We start from the raw sequence: 17331 nt of genomic DNA, 5'->3' as shown, positions 1-17331 counted from the left end.
GTAGACACTCCCCCTTCCTTTGCTTATGATAAGACCCTTTACACAAACAGAAGCAAGCTGGAGTAGGTATACGTCGGTATTCTCATAAAACTTTGGGGCTTGGTTAGGAGTCTGAAAATCAGAGCAATGTTATTTAAAAATAAGCAAAACTATACATTTTAAAAAAAAAACTGGGCTATATAAATGGATCATCTACAAAACATTTATGCAAAGAAAAATCTAGTGTATAATGTCCCTTTAACGTAAACAATAAAAAGGGTAAAATGTTAAATTCCAGTGAGTGCTAGTCTGTTTGTCATACGCCATATATATCATATATGTGTATGGGTGGGGGTTGGTGTTAAACCTTCATAAAGAAAATCAAAGATAAATAGGATGTTTTTTTTTTCCATTTGTAAAAATGGTTGCTAAGAAGACAACATGGAAAATCTGTAGTATTTTGATTATACCTTATGTAAACATTTTAATATGGGATCAGAAAAGTCCAGAGCATCTCCCTAAGGGGATTATAACATAATCCTCTCTCTGTTCCTGGAGTGGATTAACTTCAGATTCTCTCAGGGGCTTGTTTGCTCCTTTAGACTGCAACACAAACTCTTCAAGAACGCCTTTTTCAGACACGTTAGTCTTAGGAGACCAATCATTTTATGAAAAAAATACTAGCTGCGTGTTGCTCTAAAATGCAGTAAATACCACATATCTAGTAACATTCATAGGTAAAGTAACTCAGTAATTCACAAACAAAAAAAATCTCTGGACATCTAAAAGCGTGAAATACTTCAGGATTGTAACTAAAGGCACAAAAAGACATAATATTTCCCACTGATACATTTCTATTTATATTAGGCAATTTAGAGTCTATCATATAGTTGCACCTTTTCTTTAGAGTCCTAGGTATAACAGTAAAGCCCTCTGACTAGACAGGGTTGTTTGGAAATGAATTCCCCTATGATTGCAGCATATGGGGACAGCTCAGTTTAGCCATAAGGAGAATGTGTGTGAAGTACAGACCCTGATTAACCCATAATGTCCTGCATGGATTAACATGTTATCTAACAATAATGAACAGGCAACTTCCAAGCCACTGAAGGAACAAAAGCAGCCAAAATCTTTTTTTGATTGCCCATTCCCTTGCTTCAGATCAGGCAGGGGTGGGGAGATGTGGTGGCAACTAGCAATCTGCTTAAAGAAAAGAGCTGCCCCTTTGGCTGCCTGACTTTATGGCACAGTTGCAAAATGTTGCATTCGACTTTCGATTGAGCTGTCACTTATGTACTTATTTCAAGCTGGCTCATTTCTTTAAAAACAAAATAACCTAAGATTTATGTCAAATGACTCCAGTGTAGTTATAGCTGTCCTCCAAACTAATGTGTACTATTAATTTGCAGTGATATGCCCTTAAAACCTGTTTCTATTGTGATATATCTCATTTAATTTGCTCTGGCATGGTGTAGTTATCCTTTATGCTGCTGAATATTTATCCTCAATTCTATTATTATTATTATAATCTTGTAGCGGGAAAAATATTTAGCAGCGCTAAGACATGGTGAAATTTACAACAAACCATAGAGAAATTATTTAGGGAATAAAAAAATGTTGTAGACTTTGACCTACCCTGTGAGCTGCTCCCTTCAAATGTTCAAATGTACTGTTTGGATAGTATAGGTAAAGAGTGAGAAGCCTATTGTACAAGTTCCCAGTGCCACTTCTAACAGATTTGCTGGCACATTTGAGCTAGCACCATACTACTTGGTTTTACTAGCTTCACTTGTAGCGCTTCATTATTATATATATATATATTTTGTTTGTTTCACACACCCTTTCCACCAGGGGCCATATTGGAATTATATTCCATATTGGACTCACTTCTATGTTTTAGCATATGGAAAATTGCTGTTTAGAGATCAACAGGCAATGAACATTGACTGTCCACGCAAAATAAAATATCAAGCTGTGCCACATACACCCAGCCTGGGATGGGAGGAATGATGGAGAAAGAGAAACAACCTCTCCCATCTCTTTAGGCTTCCATGTGCACTGAAATGCAACACTCATGGGTGTTGTCACAAATAAAAGAATGCTTAAAAGGATAGGAAAGTCAAAATTAAACTTGCATGATTTAGATAGAGCATGTAGTTTTAAGACACTTTTAAATTCACTTCTATTTTAAAATGTGCTTTGTTCTCTTGGTATCCCTTGTTGAAAAAGAATATGCACATATTCTACATTACTGGGAGCCAGCTGCTGATTGGTGCCTGCACCCATTTGTCTCTTGTGATTGGCTGACTAGATGTGTTCAGCTAGCTGCCAGTAGTGCAATTCTGTTCCTTCAGCAAAGAATAACAAGAGAATTAAGTAAATTGAAAAGTTGTTTATAATTGTATGTTCTATCCAAATCATGAAAGAAAAGTTGGGGGTTTTCTGTCCCTTTTAGTCTTAAAGTCTGATACAACTACTTGCAAATGAGAAGAATGCCCAGGTTCAGCTACAGATTAGTAATTTTGAGTGAGTTAGAGTAAAAAGACAGCATTAACCCCTTAATGACCACAGCACTTTTCCATTTTCTGTCTGTTTGGGACCAAGGCTATTTTTACATTTTTGCGTTGTTTGTGTTTAGCTGTAATTTTCCTCTTGCTCATTTACTGTACCCACACATATTATATACCGTTTTTCTCGCCATTAAATGGACATTCTAAAGATACCATTATTTTCATCATATCTTATAATTTACTATAAAAAAATTAAATTATAAAATATGAGGAAAAATGGAAAAAAACACTTTTTCTAACTTTGACCCCAAAAATCTGTTACATATCTACAACCACCAAAAAACACCCATGCTAAATAGTTTCTAAATTTTGTCCTGAGTTTAGAAATACCCAATGTTTACATCTTCTTTGCTTTTTTTGCAAGTTATAGGGCCATAAATACAAGTAGCACTTTGCTATTTCCAAACCATTTTTTTTTCAAAATTAGCGCTAGTTACATTAGAACACTAATATCTTTCAGGAATCTCTGAATATCCCTTGACATGTATATATTTTTTTTTTAGTAGACATCCCAAAGTATTGATCTAGGCCAATTTTGGTATATTTCATTCCACCATTCCCCCGCCAAATGCGATCAAATACAAAAAATTGTTCACTTTTTCACAAATTTTTTCACAAACTTTCGGTGTCTCACTGAAATTATTTACAAACAGCTTGTGCAATTATGGCATAAATGGTTGTAAATTCTTCTCTGGGATCCCCTTTGTTCAGAAATAGCAGACATATATAGCTTTGGCGTTGCTTTTTGGTAATAAGAAGGTCGCTAAATGCCACTGCGCACCACACGTGTATTATGCCCAGCAGTTAAGGGGTTGATTAGGGAGCTTTTAGGGATCTTGTAGGGTTAATTTTAGCTTTAGTATAGTGTAGTACACAACCCAAAGTATTGATCTAGGCCCATTTTGGTATATTTCATGCCGCCAAATGCGATCAAATTTAAAAAAAAAAGTAAAATTTTTCACAGTTTTAGGTTTCTCACTGAAAACATTTACAAACAGTTTGTGCAATTACGGTACAAATGGTTGTAAATGCTTCTCTGGGATCCCCTTTGTTCAGAAATAGCAGACATATATGACTTTGGCGTTGCTTTCTGGTAATTAGAAGACCGCTAAATGCTGCTGCGCCTCACACGTTTATTATGGCTAGCAGTGAAGGGGTTAATTAGGGAGTTTGTAGGGAGCTTGCAGGGTTAATTTTAGCTTTAGTGTAGAGATCAGCCTCCCACCTGACACATCCCTCCCCCACCCCACAATTGTCCCCGCCATCTTAAGTACTGGCAGAAAGTCTGCCAGTACTAAAATAAAAGTACTAAAATAATTTTTTTTTAGCATATTTACATATTCTACTGTGTAGGATCCCCCCCTTAGCCCCCAACCTCCCTGATCCCCCCCCAAAACCGCTCTATAACCCTCCCCTCTGCCTTATTGGGGGCCATCTTGGGTACTGGCAGCTGTCTGCCAGTACCCAGTTTGCAAAAAAATATGTTTTATTTTATTTTTTACCCGGTTTTTCTGTAGTGTAGCTTCCCCCTCCCCACAGCCCAACACCCACCACCTAACTGATGTTTTTTTTTTATTTTATTTATTTCTTTTTTTCTCATTTTCCTACAAACTTTTTCTGTAGTGTAGCGGTTCCCACCCGCTCCCTCCCCGTGCACGCGCCACGCCCTCCCGTGCACGTGCGCGCCCCCTGGCCTCCCCGCCCACGATCCCGCCCCCCTCTACATCACGAAGGGCCATCGATGGCCGCCTCCCGGTCCGGCTCCCACCCACCACCGCAATAAGCCACCGATCTCTCTGCACCGGATGGCTTAAAACGGTTATTGCAGGATGCCTCCATATCGAGGCATCACTGCAATAACCGGAAAGCAGCTGGAAGTGAGCAGGATCACTTCCAGCTGCTTTCCACACCGAGGACGTGCAGGGTACGTTCTCAGGCGTTAACTGCCTTTTTTTTGAGGACGTACCCTGCACATCCTCGGTCGTTAAGGGGTTAAAGGGACAGTCTAGTCCAAAATAAACTTTCATGATTCAGATAGAGAATGTAATTTTAAACAATTTTCAAATTTACTTTTATCATCAATTTTGCTTTATTCTCTTGGTATTCTTAGTTGAAAGCTAAACCTAGGAGGTTCATATGCTAATTTCTAAGCCCTTGAAGGCCGCCTCTTCTCTCAGGGCATTTTGACAGTTTTTCACCACTTGAGGGTGTTAGTTCATGTGTGTCATATAGATAACACTGTGCTCACGCACGTGGAGTTCAGGTGAGCCAGCTCTGATTGGTCAAAATGGATGTCTGTCAAAAGAACTGAAATAAGGGGGCAGGTTGCAGAGGCTTAGATACAAGGTATTCACAGAGGTAAAAAACATAATTTATGTAAGAACTTACCTGATAAATTCATTTCTTTCATATTAGCAAGAGTCCATGAGCTAGTGACGTATGGGATATACATTCCTACCAGGAGGGGCAAAGTTTCCCAAACCTCAAAATGCCTATAAATACACCCCTCACCACACCCACAAATCAGTTTAACGAATAGCCAAGAAGTGGGGTGATAAGAAAAAGGTGCGAAAGCATAAAAAATAAGGAATTGGAATAATTGTGCTTTATACAAAAAAATCATAACCACCACAAAAAAGGGTGGGCCTCATGGACTCTTGCTAATATGAAAGAAATGAATTTATCAGGTAAGTTCTTACATAAATTATGTTTTCTTTCATGTAATTAGCAAGAGTCCATGAGCTAGTGACGTATGGGATAATGACTACCCAAGATGTGGATCTTTCCACGCAAGAGTCACTAGAGAGGGAGGGATAAAATAAAGACAGCCAATTCCTGCTGAAAATAATCCACACCCAAAATAAAGTTTAAATGAAAACATAAGCAGAAGATTCAAACTGAAACAGCTGCTATGTACTTTTCTACCAAAAACTGCTTCAGAAGAAGAAAACACATCAAAATGGTAGAATTTAGAAAAAGTATGCAAAGAAGACCAAGTTGCTGCTTTGCAAATTTGATCAACCGAAGCTTCATTCCTAAACGCCCAGGAAGTAGAAACTGACCTAGTAGAATGAGCTGTAATCCTCTGAGGCGGAGTTTTACCCAACTCAACATAGGCATGATGAATTAAAGATTTCAACCAAGATGCCAAAGAAATGGCAGAAGCTTTCTGGCCTTTTCTAGAACCGGAAAAGATGACAAATAGACTAGAAGTCTTTCGGAAAGTCTTAGTAGCTTCAACATAATATTTCAAAGCTCTAACAACATCCAAAGAATGCAATGATTTCTCCTTAGAATTCTTAGGATTAGGGCATAATGAAGGAACTACAATTTCTCTACTAATGTTGTTGGAATTCACAACCTTAGGTAAAAATTCAAAAGAAGTTCGCAACACTGCCTTATCCTGATGAAAAATCAGAAAAGGAGACTCACAAGAAAGAGCAGACAATTCAGAGACTCTTCTGGCAGAAGAGATGGCCAAAAGGAACAAAACTTTCCAAGAAAGTAATTTAATGTCCAATGAATGCATAGGTTCAAACGGAGGAGCTTGAAGAGCCCCCAGAACCAAAATCAAACTCCAAGGAGGAGAAATTGACTTAATGATAGGTTTAATACGAACCAAGGCTTGTACAAAACAATGAATATCAGGAAGATTAGCAATCTTTCTGTGAAAAAGAACAGAAAGAGCAGAGATTTGACCTTTCAAGGAACTTGCGGACAAACCTTTATCTAAACCATCCTGAAGAAAACTGTAAAATTCTCGGAATTCTAAAAGAATGCCAGTAAAAATGATGAGAAAGACACCAAGAAATATAAGTCTTCCAGACTCTATAATATATATCTCTAGATACAGAATTACGAGCCTGTAACATAGTATTAATCACAGAGTCAGAGAAACCTCTTTGACCAAGAATCAAGCGTTCAATCTCCATACCTTTAAATTTAAGGATTTGAGATCCTGATGGAAAAAAGGACCTTGCGACAGAAGGTCTGGTCTTAACGGAAGAGTCCACGGTTGGCAAGAGGCCATCCGGACAAGATCCGCATACCAAAACCTGTGAGGCCATGCTGGAGCTACCAGCAGAACAAACGAGCATTCCTTCAGAATCTTGGAGATTACTCTTGGAAGAAGAACTAGAGGCGGAAAGATATAGGCAGGATGATACTTCCAAGGAAGTGATAATGCATCCACTGCCTCCGCCTGAGGATCCCGGGATCTGGACAGATACCTGGGAAGTTTCTTGTTTAGATGAGAAGCCATCAGATCTATTTCTGGAAGTTCCCACATTTGAACAATCTGAAGAAATACCTCTGGGTGAAGAGACCATTCGCCCGGATGCAACGTTTGGCGACTGAGATAATCCGCTTCCCAATTGTCTATTCCTGGAATATGAACCGCAGAGATTAGACAGGAGCTGGATTCCGCCCAAACCAGAATTCGAGATACTTCTTTCATAGCCAGAGGACTGAAAGTCCCTCCTTGATGATTGATGTATGCCACAGTTGTGACATTGTCTGTCTGAAAACAAATGAACGATTCTCTCTTCAGAAGAGGCCAAGACTGAAGAGCTCTGAAAATTGCACGGAGTTCCAAAATATTGATCGGTAATCTCATCTCCTGAGATTCCCAAACCCCTTGTGCCATCAGAGACCCCCACACAGCTCCCCCACCTGTAAGACTTGCATCTGTTGAAATTACAGTCCAGGTCGGAAGAACAAAAGAAGCCCCCTGAACTAAACTATGGTGATCTGTCCACCACGTCAGAGAGTGTCGTACAATCGGTTTTAAAGATATTAATTGGGATATCTTTGTGTAATCCCTGCACCACTGGTTCAGCATACAGAGCTGAAGAGGCCGCATGTGAAAACGAGCAAAGGGGATCGCGTCCGATGCCGCAGTCATAAGACCTAGAATTTCCATGCATAAGGCTACCGAAGGGAAAGATTGTGACTGAAGGTTTCGACAAGCTGATATCAACTTTAGATGTCTCATGTCTATCAAAGATAGAGTCATGGATACTGAATCTATCTGAAAACCTAAAAAGGTTACCTAAGTCTGAGGAATCAATTAATTTTTTGGTAAATTGATCCTCCAACCATGATGTTGAAGAAACAACACAAGTCGATTTGAATGAGATTCTGCTAAATATGAAGACTGAGCAAGTACCAAGATATCGTCAAAATAAGGAATACCACAATACCCTGTTCTCTGATTACAGACAGAAGGGCACCGAGAACCTTCGTAAAAAATTCTTGGAGCTGTAGCTAGGCCAAACGGCAGAGCCACAAACTGGTAATGCTTATCTAGAAAAGAGAATCTCAGAAACTGATAGTGATCTGGATGAATCGGAATATGCAGATATGCATCCTGTAAAACTATAGTAGACATATAATGCCCTTGTTGAACAAAAGGCAGGATAGTCCTTACAGTTACCATTTTGAATGTTGGTATTCTTACATAACGATTTAATATTTTTAGATCCAGAACTGGTCTGAAGGAATTTTCCTTCTTTGGTACAATGAAGAGATTTGAATAAAAACCCCAGTCCCTGTTCCAGAACTGGAACTGGCAAAATTACTCCAGTCAACTCTAGATCTGAAACACATTTCAGAAATGCTTGAGCCTTCGCTGGGTTTACTGTGACACGGGAAAGAAAAAATCTCTTTGCAGGAGGCCTTATCTTGAAGCCAATTCTGTACCCTTCTGAAACAATGTTCTGAATCCAAAGATTGTGAACGGAATTGATCCAAATTTCTTAGAAAAAACGTAATCTGCCCCCTACCAGCTGAGCTGGAATGAGGGCCGCACCTTCATGTGGACTTAGGAGCTGGCTTTGATTTTCTAAAAGGCTTGGATTTATTCGAGACTGGAGATGGTTTCCAAACTGATACCGCTCCTGAGGATGAAGGATCAGGTTTTTGTTCCTTGTTGTGACAAAAGGAATGAAAATGATCATTACCCTGGAAAGAAAGGGAAAGCAGAGTAGACTTAGAAGACATAACAGCATTCCAAGTCTTAAGCCATAAAGCTCTTCTAGCTAAAATAGCTAGAGACATATACCTGACATCAACTCTAATGATATCAAAGATGGCATTACAAATAAAATTATTAGCATGTTGAAGAATAAAAATGCTATGAGAATTATGATCTGTTACTTGTTGCGCTAAAGCTTCTAACCAAAAGATGAAGCTGCAGCAACATCCGCTAAAGATATAGCAGGTCTAAGAAGATTATCTTAACACAAGTAAGCTTTTCTTAGAAAGGATTCAATTTTCCTATCTAAAGGATCCTTAAGGAAGTACCATCTGCCGTAGGAATAGTACGCTTAACAAGAGTAGAGACAGCCCCATCAACTTTAGGGATTTTGTCCCAAAACTCTAATCTGTCAGATGGCACAGGATATAATTGCTTAAAACGTTTAGAAGGAGTAAAAGAATTACCCAAATTATTCCATTCCCTGGAAATTACTTCAGAAATAGCACTAGGGACAGGAAAAAACTTCTGGAATAACTACAGGAGATTTAAAAACCTTATCTAAACGTTTAGATTTAGTATCAAGAGGACCAGAATCCTCAATTTCTAATGCAATTAGGACTTCTTTAAGTAAAGAACGAATAAATTTCATTTTAAATAAATATGAAGATTTATCAGCATCAACCTCTGAGACAGAATCCTCTGAACCAGAAGAACCATTATCAGAATCAGAATGATGATGTTCATTTAAAAATTCATCTGAAAAATGAGAAGTTTTAAAATACTTTTTACATTTACTAGAAGGAGGAATAACAGACATAGCCTTCTTAATGGATTTAAAAACAAAATCTCTTATGTTATCAGGAACACTCTGAGTATTAGATGTTGACAGAACAGCAACAGGTAATGTAACAGTACTTAAAGGAAATATTATCTGCATAAACAGTTTGTCATGACAAAACAGTACAAACAACAGCTGGAGGAACAGATACCATAAGTTTACAGTAGATACACTTAGCTTTGGTAGCTCCAGCCCCAGGCAGGGATATTCCAGAAGTATCTTCTGACTCAGCTTCAACGTGGGACATCTTGCAATATGTAATAGAAAAAACAACATATAAAGCAAAATTGATCAAATTCCTTAAATGACAGTTTCAGGAATGGGAAAAAAATGCCAGAGAATAAGCTTCTAGCAACCAGAAGCAAAAAATCAATGAGACTTAAATAATGTGGAGACAAAAGTGACGCCCATATTTTTCCGCGGCAAAAAAGACGCCCACATTATTTGACGCCTAAATGCTTTTGGCGCCAAAAATGACGCCACATCCGGAACGCCGACACTTTTGGCGCAAAAGAACGTCAAAAATGACGCAACTTCCGGCGACACGTATGACACCGGAAACAGAAAATAATTTTTGCGCCAAAAAAGTCTGCGCCAAGAATGACGCAATAAAATGAAGCATTTTCAGCCCCCGCGAGACTAACAGCCCACAGGGAAAGTCAATTTTTTAAGGTAAGAAAAAAATGAATTATTCATATGCATTATCCCAAATATGAAACTGACTGTCTGAAATAAGGAATGTTGAACATCCTGAGTCAAGGCAAATAAATGTTTGAATACATATATTTAGAACTTTATATAAAAAGTGCCCAACCATAGCTTAGAGTGTCACAGAAAATAAGACTTACTTACCCCAGGACACTCATCTACATGTAGTAGAAAGCCAAACCAGTACTGAAACGAGAATCAGCAGAGGTAATGGTATATATAAGAGTATATCGTCGATCTGAAAAGGGAGGTAAGAGATGAATCTCTACGACCGATAACAGAGAACCTATGAAATAGACCCCGTAGAAGGAGATCACTGCATTCAAATAGGCAATACTCTCCTCACATCCCTCTGACATTCACTGCACGCTGAGAGGAAAACCGGGCTCCAACCTGCTGCAGAGCGCATATCAACGTAGAATCTAGCACAAACTTACTTCACCACCTCCAAAGGAGGCAAAGTTTGTAAAACTGATTTGTGGGTGTGGTGAGGGGTGTATTTATAGGCATTTTGAGGTTTGGGAAACTTTGCCCCTCCTGGTAGGAATGTATATCCCATACGTCACTAGCTCATGGACTCTTGCTAATTACATGAAAGAAAGTGTATTTATATAACTGTGTTGGTTGTGCAAAACTAGGGAATGGGTAATTAAGGGATTATCTATCTTTTTAAACAATAAAAAATCTGGTGTAGACTGTACCTTTAAAGGAACAATGCTAAATGTACAGTCTTTAGTTTATGTTGTACTGTTACTTAAAGGGACAGAGTACACCAATTTTCATATAACTGCTAGTAATAGACACTACTCTATGCACAGATACTGATCTAAAAATCCACTGTAAAACCTTTTAAAAACTTAGAAGCTCCCAATTTAGTACTGTTGATGAGGCTAGGCTGGGACACCCAATTAAAGGGGTTCCAATGGCAAAAATTATTATGTTCTAGCATAAGTCAGTGATGGCAAACATTGGCACTCCTGATGTTTCAGAACTACATTTCCCATGATGCTTAGGCACTCTGCAGTCTAGTCAAGCATCATGGCAAATGTAGTTCTGAATCATCTGGAGGGCCAAGGTTCGCCGTCACTAGCATAGTATGTTTGTAAACACAAATGTTCCCAAATACCTTGCGCTTTTGCTTCTAAACCATTCCGCCGCATCTTCATCTGAAATTTGGCTTGTTTCTAAACCCAACATGAGGCTAATTTGCATTAGCCAATCACAGTGGGCAACCTGGGTTTGCTATTTCGCTGGAATTCCAGACACATGCACTCTTACTCATGCACATCTCTAGCACATGCGTAATGCAATGAAGAGCTTTGGGATGACATCACAGGGTACACAGACTAGGTGTTAGACTTCTGGCAATGCGCTTTTGTAATGCCGTGCGCATGCGTTGGTGGAGCTCCAAATCTAACATTTAAATCTGCTAATACGAGGGATATGAGATGACTGCAGTAGTAGTGTGCGCTGTCTGTAACTACGTCAGCAGGGAATGTAAAATATAGGTTTTTAACAACTTAATCCCTTCCTTTTTTTAAAAAAAAAGTATGATTGTTTTAAAATACGAATCATATTTCGATCTATGGTTTTTAATAATAGGTTTTATACCACACTTTTTTAAGCCTTTAAGATGCTGAGAAAGCAGGAGGAGCAGACAGTGCCCCTTCCATGCAGATGAAAAGACCCTTTGGATCAGTGTTTTATTAACCGTGGTCCTCAAGTACCCCCAACAGGACAGGTTTTCATTATAGCTGAACTAGTACATGGGTGAAATGTACATGGGTGAAATAATCAGCTGATCAGGAACCATGGTTACTAACCTGCTCTCACTCATCAGCTGACTATTTCACCTGTGCACTGGTTCAGCTATAATGAAAACCTGGCCGGTTGGCGATACTTGAGGACTGCGGTTGAGAAACCGTGCTTTACAAACAGGAACAAGTTTGAATCTGTAGATATCAGTATACATCTAAAACTTTGGAGCTTGGTTAAGAGTCTGAAAATCAGCACAATATTATTAAAATAAGCAAAAATATACATTGTTACAAAAACACTTTGAGATGGGCTATAATAAATGGATCATCTACAAAACATCTCTGAAAAATTTAGCGTGCAATGTCCCTTTAAATGCAGTAGTTCTCCTTTAAACTGCACTCTATTTTAACCCCTTGAGTGCTAACGACGGCTCTGAGCCATTGCAGAGTTTCCCACTCAGGTTCTAACGACGGCTCAGAGCCGTTGCTAGCACTCTCCCACCTTGAGGGAAATCTGGGGGCTCCCACCCGCTCCTACCTTGGCGATTAGGCCTGTTTAGTGACAGGCATCGCCGGGGCTTCACTTTTTGCGTGGTGACGTCACTGTGCAACTTTATTAACAAAATACAATGACAAGTATAGGGAAAGGGGCATGCTGCTTAGAAGCCTGTATCTCGGGCATCTAAGCAGCTACAGACCAACAAGACCTACCGTTGGAAAGGTAATCACCTAACTGTATAAGTCTTGGGGATCTGAGAGAAGAAAAAAAAATTAAAAATTAAAAAACACTCAAATCAGCTTAGCACCCAGCTGGGAAAGTGCTTAGCGCTCAAATGTTTTTTTTTTTAATGGGCACTGTTATTTAGCTGTTCCATAGATGGCCACACTATCATCAGTTTGTTTAAAGCGTCATTAAATAATGTAGAACTGCAAAACCAAGAAATTCATATCAAAATCACAAATCAATAACAGTTGATTTTCAAATGAGCAGTATTTTTCTGACAAAGTTCAAAATGTTCTTTAAAGGAACATGAAACCCAAAAAAAATTTAATGATTAAGATAAAGAATACAATGTTAAACATTTCAATTTACTTCTATTATCTAATTTGCTTCATTCTTTAGATATCATTTGTTGAGGAAATATCAATGCACATGGGTGAGCCAGTCACACAAGGCATCTATGTGCAGCCACCAATCAGCAGCTACTAAGCCTATCTAGATATGCTTTTCAACAAAGGATATCAAGAGTATGAAGCAAATTAGATTATATAAGCAAATTGAAAAGTTGTTTAAAATTGTATTCTCTATTTCAATAATGAAATACATTTTTTTTTGTTTCATGTCCCTTTAATTTCCCTGTATCAGATGACAGTCATCAGCCAATCATAGATTCATATAAGCATATTCTGTGAAATCTTTCACTTGCTTGGTAGGAGCTGGTGCGTATAGAATAACCGCCCACAACTTGATAATGGAAGTAAACTGAAAAGTTGTTTTGTTTATTTTTAAATTTTGACATTAAAGGGACATGAACCCTAATTTTGTTCCTTCCATGATTCATATCGAGCATACCATTTTAAACAGCTTTCCAAATTTTCTATGATTTAATTTGTTTTGTTCTATCTGTAGCCTTTGTTGAAAAGAATACCTAGGTTTACTCTGAAGCTTGCTGATGGTTGGCTGCAGTTATATTCCTTTTGTCATTGGCTTTCAGCTAGATCCCAGTAGTGCATTACTGCTCCTTCAATAAAGGATAGCAAGGGAATGAAGCTAATTAAATAATAGAAGTCACTTGGAAAGTTGTTTTAAATTGTACATTATGGCCTATTTTAATTATTAAAAAAAAGTTTTTCATGTCCCTTTAAGCCCCATTTTATATGTACGCTTTTAGAACCTCGCCGCTAAGCTTATACTCTCATCATATGAAATTTCTTCTTACACAGTAAAGGGACAGTCTACTCCAAATTAAACTTTCATGATTCTGATAGGGAATGCAATTTTAACAACTTTCCAATTTACTTTTATCATCAAATTTGCTTTGTTCTTTTGGTATTCTTTGTTGAAAGCTAAACCTATGTAAGCTTGTATGATAATTTCTAAGCACTTGAAGGCCACATCTTAGTGTATTTTTACAGTTTTTCATAGCTAGACAGTGCTAGTTGGTTTGCCATGTAGATAACATTGTGCTCAGTCCCGTAGAGTTCTTTTTGAGTCAGCAATGATTGGCTAAAATGCAAGTTTGTCAAAAGAACTGAAATAACCGGGCAGTCTGTAGAGGCTTAGATACAAGGTAATCACAGAGGTAGAAAGAATATTAATATAACTGTGTTGGTTATGCAAAACTGGGAAATGTAGTTAGTAAAGGGAATATCTATTTTTTTAAACAATAACAATTCTATAGTAGATTGTCCCTTTAACAAAGGTGGGAATCTCTGTTGTAATAGCGCCCCACAAAGACCTTAGTTCCACCTGTCCAGATTTTAGAATAAGGGGAAATAATTTGCTCTCCCTTATCCAACACCTATTCGGCCCTTTAGTCACCATTTTATCTTTAAACGGATCTTCTCCATCACCCATAAAAACCAGACAACAATTGTTCTTTTTTGCGACAGATAGCCGTACAACTAGCCGACAAGCGCGTCTCCCCACAGGATGCGAAGGCCCGTGTGACATATGAGCAAGGCAGACAACGACACAGGATAGGGCCACAAGGGCGGTGCGGAAACAAGGGTTCCGTGTAGATATCCTCAGCCCTTCAGGTCTGACAAGAAAGCGCTAGGCCAGTGTCAGAGCAGCTGACGCCAGCCGTACCTCCGTATGTGACCTGTCACCTGTCTGTATCCCCTCACGTTCTGTGTGACCTATCTGTACCCCCCTCACGTGACCTGTCTGTACCCCCTCACGTGTGCTCTCCGTATCCCCTCACGTTCTGTGTGACCTGTCTGTACCCCCCTCACGTGTGCTCTCCGTATCCCCTCACGTTCTGTGTGACCTGTCTGTACCCCCCTCACGTGACCTGTCTGTACCCCCTCATGTGTGCTCTCCGTATCCCCTCACGTTCTGTGTGACCTGTCTGTACCCCCCTCACGTGACCTGTCTGTACCCCCCTCATGTGTGCTCTCCGTATCCCCTCACGTTCTGTGTGACTTGTCTGTACCCCCCCTCACGTGACCTGTCTGTACCCCCCTCACGTGTGCTCTCCGTATCCCCTCACGTTCTGTGTGACTTGTCTGTACCCCCCTCACGTGACCTGTCTGTACCCCCCTCACGTGTGCTCTCCGTATCCCCTCACGTTCTGTGTGACTTGTCTGTACCCCCCTCACGTGAGCTCTCCGTTACCGTACCCCCTCACGTGACCTGTCTGTACCCCCCTCACGTGTGCTCTCCGTATCCCCTCAAGTTCTGTGTGACCTGTCTGTACCCCCTCACGTGACTTGTGACATGTCCGTACCCCCTGACGCGTAAATGGTTTTTTTTCCCGGTTGTGGTCTGAATAAGACGCAATGTCCTCACTTGTATACAGTCCCTGGAGTATAGTGTGCTGTACATTTGATATTGTATAATAAAGTGAATCAGTATAATAATAAATAGCCATGTTTGTAAAATGACACACCTTTACCTGGACGACCAATAACCGCGCATAATAATGCTGTGTTTATACCACACCTCTAGTGACAGCTGTCAGTCAAGGGATTAAAGACATTTGTGTGAAGAGCCCTCAGAAGCGCTGCAGCCATTTTACTCGCTGAATGATATAATGCAGGGCTAATACACTACATATAAACAAACCGGAACTCGTGTTTTATAAACATTTATTTACCGTAATGCACTTGTTTTGTTGCAGTGACCATTATCATTTAGTGTGAGGTAATTATCACGTGATTTTATATTGCATGTATGTTTATGCCATAATTACCTCCATCCATTAGAGTCATTTATAGCACTTGTAAGCTCTGCAAAGTTTGGATTGTTATCTATTTTGGAAATGTGTTGTATTCACTGCATAGGGATATTTGTATACTAGAAAACTCCTATAACTGTGTCTTATTGCCCTGTTGCACTATATATTCTTATAATGTAAAACTCACAACTGCAATTACACAGAAACCAAATAATATGACGTATGCATATAGCATCACACATGAAATAAAATACGTTATTCTTAGGATTTAAATGAAATGCCTGACAAAATAAAATGTAAGATCGTGAATATAGGGTATAGCACATAAATTACACCAAATAGCATTTTCTTGTAAGCTGCTTTAGGAATGATGTTGTGTCATAAAGTACAAAAATATTTATTTCACATAGCGTTCAACATGGTTGGTAATATATTACAAATATCGAAAATATGTCCTAAAATTAATTAATGTAAAGCTTAAGAAGGTACCACAGTCTGTTAATAAATTGCTCACCCATAGGTACTGAACATGTAATGGTTCCCCAAGGGATTGTACACTGTAACCCCTCCTGTTGGGGCCCCTCAGGCTCCTGGTCAGTGTATGGGCTGCTGAAGATTTGATGACTGTCTATGTATTGCAGGTCCTGTAGTGCTCAGTACCCCAGCCCAGCTCATAGCACCAGTTGTGGTAGCCAAGGGCACACTCTCCATCACCACCACTGAAATCTACTTTGAGGTGGATGAAGAGGATCCTGCATTTAAAAAGATCGACCCCAAGGTAGGTAATTAGGGTGACTGACATTGAGACTGCCAGCTTCTCATCTCATTGGTTTGATTGAATATTTGAATGCACCACAACAGGGACAATATGAAGATTTACAACTGTAATATAGGTAGAAAATAATTGTTGTCTAGTTAGGGTAAATAATGGTATTTAGTTCATTTATGCTGAGTTATAAAAATCTATAATAATATAGGTTTTATAGGTTAAACAAAAGGTTTAGAAATAGACTATTTAAAATGGAATTTTATTTGCATAATTTAAATACAAAAGACTTACACGTTTATTATATTTATAAAACGATGTTAAGTCACAAACGCCTTAATTAAATAGAAAAATAATACAACATAAATTTGTTTGAATTACTTTAATTTTTTTAGCATAAATATAAACACAGCGCTTTAGTTTTCTGCATTTGTTTATTAAGAGGTCTTGCAAGCTGTAAGATTAATTTAAAAAATGTTATATATATATATTATTTTTTATCTCAATTTTCTGATGTAATATATCCATACACTTAACATACAATATAATTCTTCATACGTTTCTAAATATATTTATATATACACACACACACACACACACATATATATATATATATATATATATATATATATATATATATATATATATATATATATATATATATATATATATATATATATATATATATAGCAGCGTAAGTAGTAATTTATGTTTTATTTTTTTTTTAATAATTTACCTTTTCTAACACAGTGATTTACTGGTGAATTAATTGGTAATGCAATATCATAACTTGCAATCAGCTTGATCTGATAAAAGAAAACAAAGTAGTTTATT

At 38.4% G+C, this 17331-nt stretch overlaps 1 protein-coding gene across 1 annotated transcript in view; it reads left to right on the top strand.

The window, feature by feature from the left end:
- The window catches only part of NBEA (neurobeachin), a 1472531-nt gene that overhangs the window by 1144009 nt on the left and 311191 nt on the right, over nt 1-17331 (top strand). The window contains exon 40 of the mRNA XM_053708445.1: nt 16373-16509. Coding sequence (XP_053564420.1) covers nt 16373-16509 — 137 coding nt within the window. The remainder of the gene's footprint in view (nt 1-16372; nt 16510-17331) is intronic.

The sequence above is a fragment of the Bombina bombina genome, chromosome 3 (genome assembly GCF_027579735.1).
Source record: "Bombina bombina isolate aBomBom1 chromosome 3, aBomBom1.pri, whole genome shotgun sequence".
Classification (NCBI taxonomy): Eukaryota; Metazoa; Chordata; class Amphibia; order Anura; family Bombinatoridae; genus Bombina; species Bombina bombina.
Note: the sequence above shows the minus strand (reverse complement) of the source record. Positions and strands in the feature narration are given on the sequence as shown.